The following is a 24163-nucleotide window of genomic DNA, read 5'->3' as shown; positions in this document are numbered from 1 at the left end:
GTCAAAGCTTGACTCAGAACCTCTGTAAAATGTTTTTTTCAATATTCTTCAGTTTGTGTAATAATTCATATTCTTTGTCGGATTATTTCGTTAAGTGTTACGGATTTTTAAATACGTCTAAAGAAATGAACTAATAATTAAATATTTTTTGATAAAATATATGCTGGAGTCGTGTGATATGCAATTGATGAAATCATAATATATTAAAATAAAAGGCTTTGTGTGATAGTTACTAGTTCTCAACTATTTAGATTAACCTATCAAAACATTATAGAAGATCTTATGATATTTATTAATTGCAAGCTTTCCGCCTGCGGCTTCGCCCGCGTTTTCATAGAAAAACCCGGATAGTTCCCGTTCCCGTAGGATTTCCTGGATAAAACCTAGCCTATGTTACTCGTGGATAATGTAGCTTTCGAACGGTGAAAGAATTTTTAAAATCGGTCCAGTAGTTTATGAGCCTATTCATTACAATCAAACAAACAAAGTTTTCCTCTTTATAATGTTAGTGTAGATTATGAAAAATAAAATCTACGTTCTATAAGTACTATGGGAGTGATTTCCTCATAATAAACTTAAACATTCTTATTGTACAAAATGATACCACATGATATTTAATATTTCCGTAACTTGCATTTCGAAATTAATGTTTATTTCGCATAATGCAACCAAAAGTATGTCGACAGGCTGACTGCTGACACATTTTTAACTTTTATTGTTTGCGTTTGGTCCTTTGCTTTCTTGGCGAGCAATTGAGGCGCGCGAAAATTGTTGTGTCATTTTAGTAATTTCCAAGTCGCAAAGTAGCTTTTCATACTAATTTATAAAACGACATCAGCGTCATTAGGTTTCTTATTTTATACAATCTGATTAAATACTGAATTCAGACACAGACTTTAGGTGTATAAAATTATGTAAAAAATATTTAATGAATAGTTCTAACTTATACTAGTCTCAATTAACTCTTCTTACAAATATTAAGACAAATCATATATTATTTTTTGTTAATACATTTGGGTATTAAAGCTTATATATAAATTAACTTTTTAGTTTTTGATTAACTAGATAGTTTTGAAAAATATACGATAACCTTGAATACAAACAAACACGGAAAATAACAGATTTTTCGTACTTAATCGCATGATTAGACATTGGGAATGCTACATCATACATGAATGACATCATCTAATCCGCAGGCTTTCGGACCGTGTACCGGATTAACTTCAACTGTCACGACAATAGTACGTCGGATTTAGCGCAGTGGGGACATTAATTAGCTAATGATGCATCGAAGTGTTGTAAATTTATGAATTTATGGGTAAAATTTGGGAGAAATGCTTATAACTTGTAAAAATGTTTTGGAAAATTATACGTTGAAATTCAGAGACTTACCTACTGAATTCACGGTGTTGATAATTAATATTGCTATTTTATTTTTATGACATAAAACACTACTGGTAATAACATAATACGCAATTTTATATTTTCTATATCAAAATTACTAAATGTAGAGCATTTTTGTACAAAGTATCAAGACCTCTTTGATTGCATATACACTGTAACTTCTTTGTAAAAGTAGGTCATGGCAAGGAATGGGACTCAAAGGGGGACTGAAGGACGTCTTATGACTCGCTTTGATACTCATGTCTCTATGGACGTGTTGAATTTGCATTCGTTTAACGAGGGTATAGATAATATTGTCTTGTACGTATATTATGTGAAAAATCCCATGATTGTATGGTGTATGGAAATGAGTTCCATTTATTGTTAACCTACTGTTAGATATAAAATGGTTTTAGGAAAAATGTTCGATAGTTCAGTATTGTGGTTAAAATGTTTCATTGGAACGTACAGTCACCTTTGCGGCGTTCGGAAGCTTGCAACTGCAGTACAGTGACCTCATGCGTACGCGAGGGCGGCTTTAAGTGGGTCAGGGCCCTCCTCGCCTGCCGCCCACCCCACCCAGACTCCGCACTCGATCGACCGCCTAATTCTAAACGTTCTCATGGTAACAAAACTGTAATTGGAAGTGGTTTATAAGATAAAAAATATTCAAGAATATATACTGCGTCTCTTTTTTACATGATAATTTTAACGTGCTAGATCAAAGAGCTTACTGTACGGCAGGAAAAGCTGGTTTTACTTGTTTAATATAGGGATGACGATGAAACTATAAAAGCGTGGTATGTAATATTGAGTACAGCTTTTAATTTCCCGGTTGTACTTAAATCCACGATATGTTTGCAGTTGAATGAGTAATCAAGACTGTTTGAAAATGGGTTACCCATATTTTCTGTGCGATTCGAAAAAGTGCCTTTTAAAATGGTGGTATTAAAGACTCATAGAAACAGCAGGAATAAAATATGCTTTGACCTACTTTCCTATCAGGGCCATTGATAGCTTGTTATTGTGTTAAGGTCTCTCTTTTATTGTTTTAAAGTGAATTGATTTGCTGACGGTTAGCCCAATAGAAAGCTCTCATTGCCAAATATCTTTTGAAGATTTGTACATAAGGTTACACTGAATTTTTAAATGAAAAGCTTTTTGTTTAATAATGCTTTAAATTGAAAACGATTTGTAATGTTTTTCATGACGTTTTTGAAACATAAAGGTAGTGTCGGATGTCGAGTCATGATAACATTTTATTTCTTTTTAAATCTATCTATGTCAAGAAGCTTATATCTAATAGATATAAGCTTCATGATCTATGTAATAATAATGGTTTTCAAAAAGTATCGTATATTACCTTATTGAAATAAAGTCACTAGTCTAAATATTGGTTTTGTGGTATAGCGTTTTCTCTAATAAGGAAGATGGCGAGTGGCGACCCCTTGTATATTATCTCGTAAATGGCCCCAAGCTTGACAAATAACACAGTTTCAAAAGTTATATTAGAATTTGTCATCGTTTAACTTCTGTTTGTCTATTTGTTTTGGAAGTTAATTACCAGTTCTGTGTATTTTGTATGTATCTCGGTATTTACATGTTTATATACTTCGTTATTTATGCATAGAATTTTTATTCGCAATTCGTGCGTGTAGAGTTATATTTTAGGAGTGCAGAGCTTTTTTGAAAAAGTTACAATACTAAATTTATTTATTATAAAGTGTGTCTAGGCTACTAGTGCTACATATATTTATTGATAAAATGTTATTATGTAATATAAAATAACAAATTATATGAACAATTTAATTTATAATTTATCCCTCTTAATATTTAGTTCCAGGAATAGGTAATTGCTGGAATAATAGAACCTATCACATCTAATCGTTCATTCATGCGGAAATTCGCAAAGGATAATAAGCGAGTAAAGTCTTTGGAAAGCTGATTTATAAAAACATTGATGCACCTTTATGAGCTCAACTAAACTTAAATTTTTGTTAATAATATAAGTTTCTGATTTCGTTCAGGATTATAAAACTATGACTCGGAAGTTTCAACAAAATCCGACCTAGGTACTTCCCGGCTATCGTTTACAAGTCGTTTTTCCGACGGTCGTGTTCCACTATATTGCATTCCTCTGACATAGGAGATTAGATAAAGTTCGACTATTGATTCTATCGTGTACAATGTTTGCACGAATTATACGGGTACAAGAGTAGATACGTAACATGATAAGCAGTGCATAAGTGTAACTGTATCGTATTATATCTTTCTCGTTTCGATGCTTCGACTACATCGAAAAATAAGATTTGAAAATGTAGGCAATTTAATATGTACTTTATTACAATGCAATTTTATTAAGCTATTGCATAGCTTCGAGAAATTCCGTAACGAAAAAACCTCACGCTCTCCTCTCCGACGGGCTCGGAGGTGTGGCTTGAAGGCATGCTATGCAATAGCTTTACCGAGGCAATCCCCACAGTGCCACACGTCTTTTTTTTATTTTAATTCTCTGAAGTGTGTAAGATTATCAGATATCTTGAAACAATTAGATGCTTACCTTGCATTATATAAAGGAAAACTTGTGGATATGTGGCATACCTAAATATCAAATATAAAGCCAACAAAAATAAACGACGTTGTTAGAAATGTGTAGTTATAATATTTATTTTTAAATTAAAGACTACGTTATTCGCTCAATATACTATTCAAGGGTTTTAAATAGTCTGATTCATTTAATGGTTCGCTAAATAGCATGCAATATTCGACTTTTATGACTGAAACTATAACTAAATTATTTTACTATTTGAATTATTATGAATTGCACTGTGGCTGTCGCATGATTGGAAATACTGAAAAATAAATAATGCAGTTCATTATCGGTAATTCTATCCTTATTGTTCATGTTTTTAATTGATTATTCTTTCTTAAAATATTAAAGACAAAATATAAACATTTACATACAAATTATCAGTTATATCTATGAACAGCTATATCGATCGATATTATGCTTAACTAAACAAGATTATATCATTTTTCACTCTACATGTTCTCCGAACAGCATTGAGGCAGATCTTGATACAGATGATAATCTACTAACCTTTATGTTATAAACTATATCAAATTATACTTTTAGCTAATGGTCCGGCTGAAATTAGCACTATATACAGTACATTCCACGCATCGACTTTCGCCTAACTTCAACCCAGACAAAAGTATTGAACCTAGTGGCCCTAGTTCTAGATACAATACTCTTCTGTGCTTAGATTCTCCTATACTTAAATCTTAATCTAGATAATATTGTGCAGGAGAATGGGCGAGCGGCGCCGGACCTCACGGCGTCGCCGGGCCGCGCTCCCGCCGGTCCGCTGCAGCCGGCGCGCAACAACCATGCGCCGCCCTGCGTGCTGCAGCCAGATTTTAGGAAGGTATGTTTAATGGTGACTTTAGAAGTTTGCTCTTTTGATTGATCTGATTTGTTAATTAAAATAACTTAAGTACAAAGCGAGGCATAGAGGCATCTCTAAAACGTAAAAAGGCTTAAAAGATTGCTCTTGCTTCTTTCGATTGATCAGCTTTGCTAAAGAAAATAAAATGCAATAGATACACCAATATGTTGTGTTAGGTGTAATGTAATAGGTACGTATGAAGACGCATTTGATCGATTTACTTCCAGTACCTCACAGTTGAAGCTAAGATTAAGTGTTTATTATTTTCTGGAAGACAACAAGTCAATTACCGACAAATTTGCCACTATACTAATTCTACTTTGTAAATCCGCCAATACGAGATAAAATTATCTGTAAACAGATACAGACCAAGTACGTTAGTGAATTTCCACATAAGCGTTTTATCCATTGGCAGGTATCGGGCGTTAGCAATGAAATATTCAGGCAGATTGAGATGGTTGAAAACGATCACGACGCAACGACGGCCGCGGCGCTCGAGGTAAGAATTTCTTGCTTAAATGTTTAATACGCTCTTAGTTTTAAATTATTTACGATTGAGTAACGAGTTACTTTCTTTCTCTATAATTAAAATAAGGAGAATACTTTTCTAACAGCTATGAGAAATTTAAAAGAGCTCAAAAAAAATTCACGGTATAAATCACACATATTTTTTATATAGGTATATTTGAAACTAGCAGTTCGTCTCAGCTCCGTCTGGTATAATATTTTTGAGTTTTAAAATTTTTATCAGATATTATATTAATCACTATTTTATCCAAATTTGTTCACTGGTTGAAACGTGAGGAAGATACAGACGGACAGACAGAGTTACTTATTTAGATTAGATAGATACTAATATTGTATAAGACATATTAGTTTTTTATTTTAATGTAGTTAATAATATTATGTTTGTAGTGTAAAATATTTAATCCTTTTTTGTTTGTAGGCGGTGGAGCGCCGCGGTGAGATGATTGTTCGGATCCTTGAGCTGAGACAAGTTGGACGAAACAACATTGAAGCCGCCAAAAAGTTTTTCTCCTTGCAGGTATTTCCATAAAATGTACACTACAAAATATTTAGATAATTTAACTTTATACTAGTATTTAAAGTATTTAGACGCTGTTGTGGAAAATAAAGGAGAAGTAACAAGCATATAGGCACTTTTCCACTATGTCAGCCGATTTTTCATTAAAATCCACTTAATAATGTAATATTTATACTTTTAGAAGATGTTATTACAACGGACCACTAAATGTGATTAAAAAGTTAAGAGCTTGCATATTTTAATAACAATACCTGCGTGCTCAGAAATAAAACTGCCAAACATAAATTAAGAAAGCCTTCATACTTCACAAAGGATTACACCTCAATTTTATTCTTCAAATAATATATCCTCCCGTCTTATATAACCATTTATTACCTCCTCAAAGAGGCGCGTGGAAAGGGAATTTATTCATCGATATTTACATATTCTAATTCCCTTTAAAAACAGGTAATTTCGCCCTCTTTGCTGACCTGAATACTTTCCACGTAACCTAGTACTGATCTCGATGAAAGAGCTCTCACCAGACAGATCCATTGTTTGGCTTGGCCTAGATAATAGGAATGCGAATCCAATCTAGCCTAGAATTGTTAGGGTGCGCACTCACAGCTCGTACATCCAGTCAATGTTATGCAATCTAATTGATGTCTCTGCGGTTTGATCGGTTTGATCTAGCATTTGATAGCAATAATGGGTTCAAATATAATTCTATAACATCTCTCAATCACCTATTTCGTAGTTGATGTAGACATTTGACCATATTGAAGTCGTGTGTAGGAAAAAACCTTCAGCCAAACAATTCTTAAAGTCTATTTCAAATTTATTGTTGGAAAATACCTAACTAATAAAATGTCCACAGGATGCACGCCACATAGTACAACTGGTTGAAATCGTAAAGCGACCAGGACAAACTTTAGGGCTATACATTCGGGAAGGGGATGGGGGCACCAGAACAGACGGAGTGTTCATATCGCGAATAGCTTTAGAGTCTGCGGTCTACAACAGCGGGTGTCTGAAGGTGGGAGACGAGATCCTGGCGGTCAACCTGGTGGATGTTAGGCGTATGTCGCTGGATGATGTTGTTATCATCATGTCGATACCCAGGCGGCTCCTGCTTTGCACTCGACAGAGGAAAGGTATGAACTAATTGTGACTTTTATAGTACTTTGCCATACAAGTTTTTTTTAGATTTATGTTGGTCCTTTTTGTTCGTTTTTCGTTGTCCTCCTTGAAATATATTGTATTTTTTACTTATTTATGTATTATTGTGAAAACGGTATTGTGAAATTTAACGATAAATGCGTTTTTTCGGCTTAAATAATGCGTTTTAACCTGTTAACCAAAATTTGGGACTCAGTAGATTTCAAAGTTAAAAATAGCAAAATAACTATGAGCTTACATTAAAACTTCAGCATAAATACATGTTTATATGTTATACTCTATATTAGAACCGTAACATTTTTGTTCAGCGCAGTGAAATGTAAACGAGGCCGCAAAATTAAAACATGTTTCGTTTAGTTTCAAATTAGTAACACACTGTTATTGCAATATTTTCAAATGAATTATTCCTTGCATATTTATTTCAACAAGCCTTTTATTTAATTGTTCTAACCAGGATACACATTAACATAGTTTGTGCAATCAGCAAGATTGTTCTTGCAGAAATTTGGTTTTGTAAAAGTCGCTTACATGATAGTCTTAATGGAATAAATCCCTTTATCTACATTTATACAATCAAAGCTATCTAACATGCATGTTATATATGCGTACAAAAATTGTATCGTATATGCGTACAAAAATTGTATCGAAAACCGAAGCAGATGTGGTGCCGCCTAATAAGGCGCTTCGCGAGGCTGCTTGCTCTGTATGTTATCCGCTCATTAGTCATTGAATTTCCTTTTCCAAATCCTTCCTCAAATTTAAAAGAATTGCCAATAAAATATAAATTTTGGCACATATCCAGGTAAATCAGGACCAGGATCACCATCTCTTCCTCGTTCAGAGCACAAACCGCCACCAGTAGTGGTGTTGAAAAGGGACTGTCGGGATGATGATGACAGAGATCGGGATAGAGTAGATGGACTTTATTCGCAGTAAGTATAAAAGTTCGGCTTTAATTTAGTTTATTTTTTCTGTAAATGCTTTAAAAAAAAGACAGAAATTTTAATGCACTATAATCAGGAATTTCATTTTATAATGTGATTAAATATATCTAAGTACATCTTTATCAAACAATTTTGGTATTCTCCGAGGTACTTGTAAAACTATTTGGCAAAGTTATACTAAGAACTATTTTCGGTCACGGTACATTCTTAGTAGTTAAAATGAGTTTATCAGCTACCTTGTTTCCGCATTCCACTGTAATTTTCTCACTTGCTATATTATAGACTAGGTTTCCGCCCGCGGCTTCGCCCGCGCAGTCAAAGAAAAACCCGCATAGTTCCCGTGCCCGTGGGATTTTCGGGATTGCGTCATTTTCCCGGGATAAAAAGTGGCCTATGTCCTTTCTTGGGTATCAAAATATCTCCATACCAAATTTCATGAAAATTGGTTCAGTAGTTTAGGCGTGATTGAGTAACAGACAGAGTTACTTTCGCATTTATAATATTAGTATGGATGTTGATATCATATAAAATATACTCCTTTTCTCATTTTAGATCTAGACATACATTTAACGCGGATCCAGGCTTATTCATTGATATTTTTTTCTTTTATGTCAATGTTTATTGCACGGATATCTAGGTAATATAAATTATTAATTGTTTCTTAGGCATGGAACACTCCGATCGTCTGGTCCATCAGGCGGTGTGCGGCCTGTTGGTGACGGTCGGGAAGAGAGAAGTCGCTTACAGCTTGGAGCATTATCACCTGATTCTACGCCGTTGGACTTGTATTACAATTCTAGACCACCTTCTGATCATTCTACTTGGAGGTAAGATTTAATTATAAGAATTACTCGTAGAATTGAAGACGAAGTCAGTTAAGCATATTATTCGAGTTCAACGTTTACGGAAAATTTAGATTATGTAAGAAGTCTTGCTATGGAGGACTGAATTAATACTGAGATTGTAAAATAAGACTCTTGATATATATATATATTCATTTAATATTTTCATAAATATAACAGGATACGAACTTATTGTAGATTCAATATCAGACATTTCGAATTAGAATTAGGTTACCATAAGAATCTTGCTACAAACATTCACAATTCTTTAGTTATGTCTATTTGTTACACAGAAATATTATTAGTTAATTTATTGCCTTTCAATACATTGTAATCTATTTGAACAGTTATCGACCGCCACCGCCGGTGATAACAGAGCAGCCGAAGTCAACAGCGACCCACTTTGTGCCCTATGAAAGGTCCTACCCCAACACTTTGGAAAGCTTAGCTGAGAAGGTTCATTCGTTTTATCCCTCAGATGGTGCAAGGTACGTAAAGTTTTATATTTTTGAAGTTATACTTCTTTTGGCGCGATGGAGAAAAATGATGAGTGTAAATTTTTACGATGCGCGCGCACACCGACACCTAAATTTAACAGCATGAAGTTAGTTCTAGGTGGTATGAAAATTGATAACTATGTTCAAGTTGTATATTCTAGTATTTTTATATGTAGAATATTTTTTCCATACGCCAAAGAAGTATAACTTCTAACGCGTGTACATAAGTACACACACTCTTTTTTTAACTTTAATACATATTTTGTAATAATTATTTAAATAGATTTTGTTATGTAATCAAAAACGTATTGTTAAGAGTGCTGGCGAAAGTCTGTAAGTATAGTTAAGTTAATCGAAGTCGTAAAGACTAAAATAAGTTTGATGTTTTTCATAAACTAAGAGTTTCAGCATAAATTGCTTGCTAATTGCTATGTTATTTTTATTTTAGTACTCGATTCGGAGGAAGAGTGCCGCGATCAGGATCAGAACAACAACTTCCACGCGCTGAAACGCACTCCGATTTCGGGAGACATTCTCTGTTACGTTCTAGTTTGAAAGCCTCTGGTGCTACTGGACCTCCTGGTGGTAAATATATTTACTATTTAATCAATATCCATATATCTGATATATTTTTTTTCATTTGTCTTAGTGTAACAATACGACAAAAGACGTGGTTTCGAATTCAGTGTAAATGTATAAAAGTAACAATATAAATTTATAAAGAATAGAAAAAGTAACAAGTTCAAATAAACTATAAGTTTATTTTCTTTATTTGCAACTTTGCATAAATGATGAACATCAATTGATGTTTTTGTTACAGCATCTACGTTGTCGAGATATCAACGCTATGGTGGAGTTGGAATGCAAGTGCCTGGAATGCCTGGTTCTGGTTTAACAGGAACAGGCTTGTCTGGGTCTGGCTTAGGACCAGGTCTTCCTTCAGGATTGTCATCAACTGGCCTAAGCGGCCTCACTGGCTCCAGTTTAGTGGGAACTGGCCTAAGTTCTGGCTTAGGCACTGGCTTAACCGGATCCGGATTGAGTTCAACTCTCGGCGGTGGATATGGAACTACTGGCCTTGGATTATCGTCATATGGAAGCAAATTTGGTACGACGAGAAGAAATCGAAGCTTAGATTACTCGTCGGATACAGAAGCTACGGCTCCTACACGGACTCCATACTATTCTGGCTTGAGTGGATATAGAAGCAGTACATTAGGAAGGGATATAAGCTCTAAGTTTAATTCCTTGCCGAGAGACGTCAGAGGCACTGGCCAAAGGTGAGGACGTTTTAATAGAGAGTTTAAAACTTTGGGTTTGTAATTAATAACGGCGCATTCTTTATAGATTGGGATTGTCCAGACGAGCCGGTAGTGTACTTCAAGATGAACCCGAACCTTTATCTTCACGTCTGGATCTTCGTTCTTCCAGAGGTAAGCACATAACATATAACACACAGCGATAACAGCTTTTAATGGTTCTAAAATCTGACATATTTTTGGTCTAATCACATACACCATATTTGCCACAACCTTTTCATTTACACTAGTAAGCCATTCAAGAGAATCCCCCCTACTCTTTGCATATTATATACTAACAAATTCAGGTCGTCTCCCGTCCTCACCGTCAGTGTTCACGTCAGACGAGTACCGCGCGTGGCTCTCCCGCGCACCTTCCACTAGCGCGCTCTATGAGAGTCTACGATAAAGCTATCAATAAAAACACTTGTATCTAGATTTGACACCATGAACTGTATAGCGATAACAGCTTTTAATAGCCCTAAAATCATTCATATTTTTGATCTAATCGCGTACATTTTTTCTACAACCTTTTCATTTACACTAGTAAGACTTTCAAGAGAATCCCCCCTACTCTTTGCGTATTATATACTAACGAATTCAGGTCGTCTCCCGTCCTCACCGTCAGTGTTCACGTCAGACGAGTACCGCGCGTGGCTCTCCCGCGCTCCGTCTACTAGCGCGCTCTATGAGAGTCTGCGCCCAAGGCTGCCGACGCATTATTCGGCTGAGAATATACATGATGCGCTTAAAAATGTAAGTATAATGATTTAGGCCGGTTGCAGAGCTTGACCGACCATCAGTGCGTACGTCAGTCAGTCGTCATATTATGTATAGAAATTCATAAAACCGTTCATAGCTAGACCGACCATACCCACGCGTATTGTCATGCGTATTAGTGTCATATAGTCATACACATTGTTGATGCGTATCGTTAGGACGGATGGTTCGCACTGACGGTCGGTCAAGCTCTGCAACCAGCCTAGGTATGATATGATATATTTTGAGCTTTAATTTTTTATCATAGATCTTGCCCAAGATAGCGAATTTCTTGACGATACTGGTCTGTCTGTATTATTTTCGATTGTTTTCAATTCATTTTATACATCACGTCAACAAGGTGTAATCATTGTATTTTAATTAACTTTATTTATGTTACCCAATTTCTGTTTTCCATTGTATTAGATACATTTTGTTCCTTAAAATTTTAAATAAACTTTGGTGATTTTTTAACACCTTGATCATTTCACAGATGGAAACAGGCAGTCGTTTTGGTTCTACCCTTGGTTTGGCTGGTCGTCGAATTGAACGCCCGCGACATTTGCCTGCACGTTCACTGTCTTCTCAACAACTTGGTTAGTAATATTTTTTGTCTCTTTCATTGAGAATCCACGACACAATTACTTATACACAAAAATTTTTGAAAATTAAAAAAAAAATATATGTAAACTAATGATTAATATGATAGAGTACTTACTCTTTTCTTTTTAACTACAGCTTTCTTTATTATCTTCTCAATAAGGAAATTCATAATGCTTTCATAAGGCTTTAATAACATTACAGGCCCAACAGCAAGCGGCTCTCCTTCAGCACGTCGTGTGAGACAATTGCTCGAGTTGGGTTCAAAGTTCTCATGCCCTAACCCTAGCCCGGTTCCTACACCGGGATCTAGACATCAACGTCATTTGGATATTAATCCTAATGGTATTACGATACTTTGTTTTACTTTATAGGGTAAACGCAGCTATCAACGACCCATCGAAAATCTGAAGGTATTACCGACCTATAAAAGTAATTCGAAATTTAAACGTTTCCAGAACTATTCTAGCTATAGGTAGGCAAAGTTATACACGAATGTATTACTTGAGCATAGTATACTTTAACGTTAGAGTGAGTAACTGAGCAAAAAAGAGTTAAAATGCGTAAGTTGCTGCGGGGTAGCGTGGAAGCAGGACGTGTCGTACCGTTCCGTTGTTCCTTCGGGTAAGTACTGTGAGTATCTTTTTAAGACATTTACAAACAAATGACATCTATACTTTAATTTATATTACTAAATGTCAATGCATTTAAGTGTCAACTTTTCATTTCTTACAACATTTTATTAATAAAAAGTAATTTGAAACGATAAAACTTAAAATTAAAATGGGACGGTGTTAGCTTCACCAGTTTAAGTCGTGGCAGGTATCAACGACCCGTAAGTCGGCAATGGCAGCAACGTAACTTTTTGTTTTATTTTCTTTTATGTTATTATATCACACTAACACAAGTGGTTTTATGGACCAGTTTAAATCTAAGCTATGAGTCTTCATAAAAATCTATTAGCGACTAAACTTTTTTGTCTAGTGTTGTGTCTTTTAGCGTTGTCAATTTATACAAAGTTATGATATTTTCGAGGATCCCTATCGAATAGTTACAGTAGTAAATCATTGTTTTTTTTTGTTTAAACAATATGCATTTGTTCATATTTTGTATGACATTAATCAATTATAATCTATTTTATAGTCTGATGGTCAAATGAATTAAAATAACCATTTTTTTATGGGTCGGTAATACAATTTAGGTTTATACTTACATACTTTAATACCGACCCATGTGGGTCGGCAATAGCAACTATAGGAAGCTATTACCGATCGAATATAGATTGTTTAGTTTCTCATCTACAAATTCAAATTTGCAGAATGTAGAATAAAGATGTTTGTATATACAGATAATATTGATCCTTAAACATTCTGCTCGTAATTGAGCGTGCAAATATATTTTTATTACTTTTATGACATAATAGGTGCCTATTAAAAATTATATTTTTTTTAGGTTAAATTAACATAATATAATTAGGTATATTTTTTCCAGAAATATGGAGCCACGAAAGTGGCGAAAAGTATTCAGTAAAACACAACTCGCCGAAGCAATCAATCAAATAGCATAACGAAATATCCTAGAGTTTGAAATCCTTAATTTAATATATGTACATATATTAATAGTATTATGTTGACAACAAAAAAATACGAATATATTTGCATTTTTATTTCATTTTATTAAGATCGGTTATCATCATCATCACTAGCTTCTATACATTCTATTGCTGGAAAAAGGCTTCCTCTCACATACGATCGGGAATAGCTGCATAAAAATCGTTTATAGCTTCACAGCCGTTTTTATGGGTCGGTAATAGCAACAATCGACTAAGTCACATTGGAAATTATTTTTTACAAGATAATCCTTTATTAGAATGTATTTGCTTCAATAAATACATTTTTTATACATATCACTAGCATATAAAATGAAATTATAAATCTTTAGAAGAACAAGTATACTTAAAAAATATGGTTGATTTTGAAATTGCCTTAGAGGGGTCGTTAATACCTGCGTTTACCTTATTATAATATATAACAAATCATTTTATCTATCATCAATGTTAAATTTTTTGACATTAGTATTGTTATGAGTTACATGTTATACTGTACTTCTCTACGTTTATTACGACTATTTTATTTTGCTTAAAATAGAACAAGTGCTCAGAATAGTGCTACACCGATAACACTATAATTGCTTTATTATATAAATAAAATAATAGTTTAAAAAAACTAAAAAACACGCTTTTTTTAGAAAACCGAACTAAAAAATAGAAAATTTTATCAAATTAGTGTATTGTCATCGGTCCTCAATAAATCTACAAAGTTTTAACGAAATCTGGCCGTTTAAAGTAGGTCAAAATCGCGCCCAAAGTAGTTGGTTACAAACATACAAACATACAGGTGAAGCTAATATAAAGCGTGTAAAATAGAGCGTGAATTTAAAAATACATTCAGCAAATACATTTTAAATATTTTTTGTCACTTATTACGTGACAATTTTGCATTGTGTTTTATTATGTACATTATATATTTTTGGTTGTTCATTCAAACGTGTTCTTCCAGAGTTCTTAAAGTACAAGATAGAGAAGCCAGGTGCGGGGGGTCTGTCCACATCTATGACGGGTCTATCCCGGCTATCGGGTGGCGTGTCCGGGATGCTATGGGTGCACCTGCTAGCGGGGCGGGGGCTTAGACCGGCCCCCTCGGGGTCGTCCCCGGGATCGCCTCCGTCCGGGCCATTGGCCCCACCACAGCCCCCGGTGGCACCCCGGGATTTGTACTGTGTGCTGGAATGCGATAGAGTACATAAGGCTCGGACTGTGGTAAGTTATTCGTTAAAAAAAATGCTAACATGAATTAATCAAATCTTTACTTTTTTAAACTCAAACATTCCTTTATTCAAGACTTTTGAATTTGAAATCGTCGTAATGTAAATGTATTATTTACCATTGATTCAAACAGTAGACAAGAAGAAACCTTTAGAGAAGAGTCGGCAAGAAACTATATCTTCCTACCTTCCTTTTATAACTCTTGTTAATTGAACAATAAATTATTTGACTAAGGTGACAAATTTTTCCACAATATGGTCTGAATTGCAATATATTCGTCGACAATTTTCTATTGCTATGAAAAAATTACATGCTACTTATTTTTCAGGTTCGCACAGGCGAACTCCAATTCGATTGGGACGAGTCCTTCGAGCTGGAGCTAGTGGACAACCGGCAGCTGGACGTGCTCGTGTACTCGTGGGACCCGCAGCACCGACACAAGCTGTGCTACCGCGGGGCGGTCACACTGCCGGATCTCTTGTCGCGCTCTGCCTCGCACCAGTTGGCTATTAGGGTTAGTTTTACGACACATTTTTATTTCTCTACATGAGAGAAGAATATAATATGCTTAGTTTAGTTTGAGAGAGTAAAAAACAGGATATTTATTTCATTATGAAGGTTTTACAAAATGTTTAGGGTGACCCGGTAAATGATTCGAGAAAAAAAATATCTACGACGGTAAAAATTTACTCTGCAAGAAGTATGTTATTAATTATATTAATTTGGAACTTCCAATTCTATTGCCTAGACTTACAGTGATCAAATTTTAATCTAGATATAAGAATTGTTTTAAAACTTATAAAGACAAGTCAATAGCTTTTCTTATAAATGATGACCATTATTATTACAATGACGGGAATATTTTTTAAGTGAACTAAAACTAAAAAAAAAAATAATATTACTAAATGTATTTAACTTCAAACATTGTTATTTAATCTGTGGTAAATAACATAAACAAATGTTGCGGAGCTGGTTTAATCTGCACGCCAATTATGGCTAATGTGTTGATTCTACCTATAATGTAATATTGTTATTTTTGTACACACATTATGCAAATAAAGAAATTTATTTATTTATTTATATACCACATCTACAGATGGAACCCCGCGGCACGCTGTACGTGCGTGTCCGTCACACGGAACCGCACGAACTGTTCCGCCGCCGCCCCGCCCCCCCGCGCCTCTCCCCACCGCCCCTGTTTGGTGCTGAACTCGACCAAGTTATAGCAAGGGAAGTGCGGCCGAGCCATGCACCCCCCGTACCGTTGATAGTGAGGAGATGTGTGGAGGAGATTGAGCGACGCGGGTTGGATATTATTGGTAAATATATCATCCATGTATCTGAGTTCAAATCGTTTCAAACCCAATCGTATCAAAAACGGTTAAAACTAAGTGTGGTCGGGCCACATTGATAGTGAGGCCGTGTGTAAAGGAGATTGAGCGACGCGGGTTGGATATTATTGGTAAATATATCATCCATGTATCTGAGTTCAAATCGTTTCAAACCCAATCGTATCAAAAACGGTTAAAACTAAGTGTGGTCGGGCCACATTGATAGTGAGGCGGTGTGTAGAGGAGATTGAGCGACGCGGGTTGGATATTATTGGTAAATATATCATCCATGTATCTGAGTTCAAATCGTTTCAAACCCAATCGTACCAAAAAAACTTAAAACTATAAGTGTGGTCGAACCACGCACCACTAGTACTGTTGATAGTGAGACCGTGAATCGGGGAGAATAAGTGACGCGGGTTGGATGATATTGATAAAAATATTGGCTTGATATCGTAACTTGATAGTATCCCTATAAAATATCCAACGCCGCTTGTACCGCTCATTGTGATATTGGCTTAGTATATCGTAACACAATAACATAACAACCGTATATACCTAGTATCATTACTTCCCATTTTTACCGCGCCCTATTATAAGGTAATTTCCAATACATCCTTAGTTCTCACTGACGTTCGAACAACATGAAAATATCCTGCAAATTTCCAGGTTACTTATTCTTCTGAGCTATGTAATGAAATATAATGATATGTAATGAAAACCATCTGAATACATGTATTGTTATAAAAATAAACTCAACTCACTATTAATTCAACTTATATTTTTCCTTTCCAGGCCTATACCGTCTTTGCGGATCCGCGGCAAAGAAGCGAATCCTCCGAGAGGCGTTTGAACGCAACGCTCGTGGCGTCGAATTAACCCCAGACTCTGTTCCCGATATAAATGTGATCACCGGAGTGTTGAAAGACTATTTACGAGAACTACCACAGCCGCTGTTCAGCCGTTGTTTATTCCAAATGACATTGGATGCTCTAGGTAAACTTCCTTCCTTATTTCAAGGCATTCATAAATAAAAATTTAATTCTTAAAAATATCAATAAGTGTAAACACACTTAAAAACTCTTGTAAAAATTTACAAGACCTATAAAACTGCGATAGTACGTATTATCTCTAAATTATTTAATATCTCTCATTTCTATTTCTATTCTATCACTTCCTAATTTCTATTCTAATACAAAAATTTTCTCGATGTTTTTTCCAGGAGTCTGTCTACCAGACGACAAAGAAGGGAACGCCAGACTTATGGCGTCGATAGTAGAATGCTTACCGCGGGCAGCAAGAGCGACGCTAGTCTTCCTTCTCGACCATTTAGCGCTGGTGGTCGCCGCACAAGATAGAAACAAAATGTCCCCGCAGCATTTGGCGGTTGCTTTAGCTCCTCCGTTAATGCTACAGTCCCAACCACCGTCTGAAATGGATTACCAGCGGCCGATACATGTTCTGCAGTGTCTGCTGCAGATCTGGCCGGCGCCGAAGCGTTCAGGTAATGTCATCATCTATTGCGTTTGCATTTATTCATGTATGTAAACAAATTTTGCTACTTTAAAAAAAAAAGATTGAACTTATTTGTAAGATTGCTACTTGAGAAACATCTCTAAACGATGCAAAAGTGAATTATATTAGAGGTAAAGATAAAACAGTAATTCTTATTCCAAATTTCTCAATAATTAGTACTGCTGGTTTCAGATTTTTCCAAATTTACCTATCGACGTTGACGTCACAAATCACAATGGACACCACGTCTAACGTTATTATAACAAAATCTCTCATCGGCTTTAAATTTCAAGGTAACAGGGGGGAATTGGTCGGGATTGATTCGATTCGGGCGGACTGAAGGCACGTGCCAAGCAACACCTTAACGCATGTATGTTTGTAGACAGTTCGGCGCGGCGAGCCAGCACTCGGGCCGCGTGGAAGCAGAGCCAGTGCGTCGCTAGCGGCCTCAGCCACCCTCCCCCCAGGTGTGTTCATGAATGATATATACTAATATTAAAAAGCTGGACAGTTTGTTTGTTTGTTTGAACGCGCTAATCTCGGGTCTGATTTGAAAAATTATTTCGGTGTTGGATAGCCCATTTATCGAGGAAGGCTATAGTATATCATCACTCTAAGACCAACAGAAGCGGAGCCACGCGGGTAAAACAGCGAAGCACAGCTAGTGTTTATATAAAATGTCGGCATTTTTTTTTTGATTTCTACTTATAATGGATTCACTTAAAAACTTAAGGACAATCGCCAACATTTTCTTTCTTAATTTAAACTAGCTTTTCGCCCGCATCTTTGTTTAAAACCTCATAAATTATGAACTAAACACTCTATCTATTAATTAAAAAAACGCATCAAAATTCGCTGCGTAGTTTTAAAGTTTTAAGCAAACATAGGGTAATAGGGACAGAGAAATCGACTTTCTTTTATACTATGTAGTGTTAAATTTAGAAGAATAAGAATTGGTACCTAAATCTCTACTACGTATCCATTAAAAATAATGACAATGATATCCACCCCATAGGCCGAGTTCCGCCCTCAGTCAGTCCATATCGGCCTCCAGCGGCAGCATCAGCAGCATCTCCGCAGCCAGCTCACTCGGCTCGGCCCGCGGCAGACCGCTCGCCGCCCGCACATGTACGTATTATGGGAAATTAGACTTTATTTGTATGTGTCGTAAGGCTTCTTTTCATTTGAACTTTTACACAAATGTGACCTATCATTGCTTATGTGTATGTGTCGTAAGGTATGTTTTCATTTGAACTCTAATATGAAAATGTGCCCTGTGTTTGATTGGTTATGCGATAATAGACTTAATTGTATGTGCAGTACGGTATTCATTTGAGCTTTTACTCAAATATGTTTCGTATATGTTTTCGGTTATAGATTTTATTTCTATGTGTAGTAGGTAACGTATATTTTCATTCATACTTTAATTTGTAAATGGTCTTCGTGATGATTGTTTATGTGATGATAGGCTTTATTTGTATGTGCAGTAAGGTATTCATTAGAACTTTTCTGAAATATATGTCATGTCATAATCATAGGCTTTATTAAAATGAACTTTATAGGTATTCGCAATAAGGTATATTTTCATTCAGACTCTAACTCGAACCTCGGTTATTAAAAATACTTTACGTTTATGGACAGTAAGTTATTTTTTCATTGGAACTGTAAACTCAAATATGTTCCGTTTCATTGGTTATATTAAAATGGACGTTATGTACTATATTATATTGATTAAAACTCAAAGATATGCCACCTGCCGATTCGTTTATCAATTATTAATTTTTCCTTTAGGTTAGATTTGTGTGTTTAAATGATATATACTTTATTGGTAGGTTATTCAGGAATGCATATTTTTGGTAAGAGTTTATAAAATATTTTACATATGACGTCTTAATCTCAGTCTTCATGTGTGCTGAATCCTGTTGTAATTCATATTTTAATAGTGTACTAATGTCTTGATATACTTAATACGTAATATCATAAGTAATAAATAAGTAAGAGAAAGAAGCGTAGGTCGAATTTCCATTACATAGAATATGGGACATTTTTGAAATTAAAAACTTGAATTATTTAATTTATTTGCATTACTCATAGAGTTCCGATTCATGTTATTATTCGCTCTCATTCCATTATTTTTTCGTTTCAAATCGTGCTACCTCTTTCAAACTGAGATATCAAAGTATGAAATATGAAAGAAAATGCATGAAAATATTTCATCATTAGCCCTTACTTATTATGTATTCCTTTAGATATACCTAGGTAAACGGAAAGTTGCCAAAATAGAGCATTTACATGGCAGGATGATTCCATAGAAAAAGTAAACCTATGAGGAAATAGAACGATACGTTATTTGCAAACTAGATGAGAAAAATATTGAATGCTGTGCATGAAATTACTTTTAAAGTTAGGTAAAGTTATTTGTTAATGTTGCTATTATATTGCGTTTAGCTGCGTACCACAGCATGATGCCTAAGCAGGCTCTCAAAATTTCACTAAACAATGGCACAGCGGAGGAAATTTTTTTGGGTAATAAAAATGATTCGGAAGATAACACTTATTATTTTGTTGTGCGTGGCTAACCGCCAAATTTTACGAGTGGCTGTGTTTCTGTCAAGTGAAAAACGATTTTCCCTAAACTATCTGAGTTTCCCATCACGTTTTATTTACGCAGCAACTCTCTATCTCTAATAGTTTAGCTGGACCTCTGGGGTTTCACGTCAGTATGCGCAGGCCTTCTTTCAAAACCAAAATAATGTGTTGTCGACAGGTTTAAGTAAGTGTGCAGTATTTCAAATCCCTATGGCATGTAGTAGTAGACATAGTTGCAAAACACACTGACGTAAAACAAGTTTAGAGCAGCATTAAATATTAAAAACATTAGGTTAAGGTAAACTCTTTTTGAAGGCGGTTCAGATAATTATGTTCATAATTTACTCGGTTATCGCGTCGACGAAGAACAAACATTAATAATGCAAAGACGAAAATAGCCGTCGTCATAACGATTATGATACAACTGCCGTCTAAAATGGTTTATCTGTATTATAAATAAAAATATGCAACCCATTGTTAAAAATTTTACAACTTAATGCTAGTTAAACTACTATAGTATATTTTCCTGGCTCATAAAATTTACCATTAAAGCTAATTGCGTGCTAGGTAATGAGGATACTTATAGCGTGATATGTTTTTACGTATTTTTTTTAAAACACTCCATTTACTGGAACTTCTGATTTTTTTTTATGTTTGGCGTGATACTTTTTGGTTATATCCCTATCAAGTATAAGTAGAGGCATTTTGCGTTATAATTTTATATAGATAATTCCCACAATCGCTGCACGTCATCAACGGGATAACGTGGACCTTTCGGTTTCAGGTTCTCTCATCAGTCAGGGCCGGCCAATATCGTCCGCAGTCGCCTCTACGCGGCCCTCTGCCCGCTCCGCCTCGCTCCCGGCAAGTGACGGTCTCGTCTCCCGGTTCGCCCAGTAGCAGCTCGGGCAGCCACAGCCCGGCCGACACCATCAAGCACGGCGGCTCCGTGTCGTCGATCCTGCGCCAGCCGGAACGCGCGCCGTCGTCGTCCCCTAGGAACTCGCCTCGAGCGTCGCCTCGCGCGTCGCCCAGAGACTCGCCGCGCGGCACCCCCAGGGACCTGACGCCCCGGGAGTCGTCCCGGGACGGGTCGCGGGACGGGTCCCGGGACGGGTCGCGCGAGTCGCCGCGCAGCGCCATCCCGGGCACGTCGGCCGGGCTGGCGGTGACGCTGAACTCGAGCGGCAGCCCGCGCTACAGCTCCACCAACCCGTTCCTGCAGCAGTACGACGCCGAGGAGGAGGCGGAGGCCTGGCGCGCCGCCGACATATTCTCCTCGTCCGCGCACGCGTAGGGCTCCCGGCGAATTGAACGTTTTCCTAGTCAATTTTTTTAAAGAATCGAAAGAGTGCTACGATTCCGCCGGACGCTGCGTCGTCTCGAGCGGGCGCGTTCGCGAATTTGTTATATATAGCGAGTTATGGTGTACATTATGTGAGAGCGTTCGAGACGCGAGCGAGCCGCCGGCCGCCCGCGCGTCGCCCGTGGCCGGGGAGCGCTTACGGTGATGTATTGTAATTGTATATAATTGAGTACGTATTGAATGCGGGCCCGCTCCGGTCCCGCACCGGGGCGCCGCACACACCGCAGCCCACGTCCCACATATCAGAGACTTGCGTGCACCCTCGACACGAGCAGCACTACACTTGCATGCGACACGATCACTTCGTCCAACTCCGTCGTCGACAGTGGACACAAGTCAGTAGGCAGGTAGGGAGTGTACAGCACGAAGTCGGAATGTCTAGAGACTGAGGCCATATCAGAGTAGCTCGTAGAGGTCGCGGTGGGCGGCCATCGTAGGACGAGCGATCGCGTCACGTTAATGGGTCTAGAGGCACGACTGTTACGAAAGTTTAAAATATTCCAAATATTCCTTGTTCATTATTAATAAATTAATAACTATTATACATATAACTATATATTAAAGTAAAATAGTGTTAGTGAAGCATTTGAGTCGCTAATTCTGTGAAGGAACGGATTCTTCCTTTAAAGATCGGTCGCAATCTCGAGGTCTGAGGTCGTATTTGCGAATTGAAAATGACTAATTTCAACGATACAAAAATAAAAATGCTAATAATATTTATTTACCGTTCTTCGATGAAATAATTAATAATGTTCTCCGAATTGATATTGCTGTAGGACTTTTAAATATTCATATTATATTAATAAATTCAAAATATTGTTAAACGTTTATTAATTATCTGTCTGTTAAAGAGAATTAGATAAATGTATTTATTGATAGGATAATTTGAAATTCGCAAATAATATCTCTATTCTTATAACTAGCGTCTGCTAGACATATAAGAGTGATGGAAATCGACCAATGACAGCACTGATTAAAATCTCACTGCCATGATTGGTCCATTTTAAATAGTTACGCATATTATTACATTAATACACTTATTTATATGTCTGTCGGAGGCTCTTTGGTTACTCGATGCTTTTGAGCAACACTTCAAGACGAAGTTTTGTTACTGTTTTTTATAATATAGAGTTGCACAAAGAACACGACTGAAATGGGACACAAGGTTTTTGATACTTTACCATTTTACCCTTTTTATCATTTGTGATATACTAGAAGTTGCGTTGGAACCTCGCCTTTTATATAAATGTAAGTCTGTTCATGAATTCCTATATTTGGTATACATTTTGTTACAATGTTTTGTATTTCTTTAACTGTTACGCTCTTGATGTCTTCTGATTTAGTCGGTTTTTAGACGTTGTATATTACGTACTTATCAACGAATACGAAATATTATATTAAGTAAGAAAACTTTGGAATTCATGTACGGATTCTCATAATTTACGACGTCATGTCTTAAGGCCCTGCCAAACAAACAGTGAATAAAAGTACAAAGAAGCAGCTTCGCAACTATTGGAATTTGGTTCGTTGTGTGTTTGAGGTTTGCCTTAGAGGTTGAAAGCGAAGACAATATGATTTTGAAATCTTTATAGAATCTGACGATGAAATGTATTAATCTCAATGATATCGCCTTCGTGAGTTATAACGGAACCACGTGAAGTAGATTGTATTGCCATATTCATTATATAATAAAATAAAATAAAAAAATAATGCATTTATTAGCTTAATATATGAAAACTGATAGCTTTTAACTGTTCACTATACATAATTGTTACTAATATTAGACAAAGCTATTAATATTGTTACCGAACATTGAATTTATTTCACGTGGTACGCTTAAGTTGGTGCTGTCGGAATCTTAATAGGTCAACTTGATATATCTATCTAAATTATTATTATTATAATATGCATGACCTAAAAGCATATTCATACAGCCGTATTACATAATTATCAATCCTACGTCTTTCTTATTTTTTATCAAGAATGAACACGTAAAATTAACATGTAATACCTAAGATTATATCAGATTTGAGCATAAAAAGCTTATAAATGACGCACATGGTCTCCGTGGTGAAAAAGAATACACGATGTTTATTAACACACTATAATCCATACTAATATTATAAATGCGAAAGTAACTCTGTCTGTCTGTCTGTCTGTCTGTTACTCAATCACGCCTAAACTACTGAACCAATTTGCATGAAATTTGGTATGGAGATATTTTGATACCCGAGAAAGGACATAGGCTACCTTTTATTGCGAAATATTATGTACCACGGGCGAAGCCGGGGCGGACCTCTAGTACGTTATAAAATAGAAAAAAAATCGATCGTGAGACTTTAACTAGACTTTTTTTGGAGCAGTTTTAAATCGTCACAGAAGTTTGTCACAAATTGCGTTTGAAAGCGATCATGAGGCTTCAACTTCTTGGGCTTCAACCACTTCAACTCTACATTTTTTCAAGTTTGAAGTTCTAACGTTAAATGACAAATTCGTCTAAATTATCACTGAAGTTAGTTACAAATTGGTCCTCAGAAGCTTTCGGCATCGAAATCGCCGGGTG

General features: G+C 36.1%; 1 protein-coding gene across 1 annotated transcript; it reads left to right on the top strand.

Annotated features, from left to right (window-relative positions):
- The first annotated feature begins 1833 nt into the window (after positions 1-1833).
- Positions 1834-23826, top strand: LOC123692623 (rho GTPase-activating protein 100F). The gene is made up of 22 exons (XM_045637385.1): positions 1834-2019; positions 4692-4811; positions 5248-5331; positions 5779-5877; positions 6734-7010; positions 7838-7967; positions 8645-8806; positions 9169-9309; positions 9767-9903; positions 10139-10598; positions 10666-10751; positions 11221-11372; positions 11869-11971; positions 12180-12320; positions 14534-14793; positions 15128-15313; positions 15896-16118; positions 16926-17126; positions 17353-17634; positions 18032-18112; positions 18661-18773; positions 21019-23826. The coding sequence occupies exons 1-22, from the start codon at positions 1834-1836 to the stop codon at positions 21529-21531; spliced, it is 4137 nt and encodes a 1378-aa protein (XP_045493341.1). The 3' UTR covers positions 21532-23826.
- The last annotated feature ends 337 nt before the right edge of the window (positions 23827-24163 follow it).

Source organism: Colias croceus, chromosome 6 (assembly GCF_905220415.1).
Source record: "Colias croceus chromosome 6, ilColCroc2.1".
Taxonomy (NCBI): domain Eukaryota; kingdom Metazoa; phylum Arthropoda; class Insecta; order Lepidoptera; family Pieridae; genus Colias; species Colias croceus.
This window is presented reverse-complemented; position numbering and strand designations above follow the sequence as displayed.

Bases quoted from the DNA above. Each gene is read 5' to 3' on its own strand.
- LOC123692623 (XM_045637385.1), top strand. From the start codon at position 1,834: ATGTTTCATTGGAACGTACAGTCACCTTTGCGGCGTTCGGAAGCTTGC. The intron at 18,113-18,660 runs GTGTGTTCATGA...TCCACCCCATAG, and splicing joins CTCAGCCACCCTCCCCCCAG to GCCGAGTTCCGCCCTCAGTC. The intron at 18,774-21,018 runs GTACGTATTATG...TTTCGGTTTCAG, and splicing joins ACCGCTCGCCGCCCGCACAT to GTTCTCTCATCAGTCAGGGC.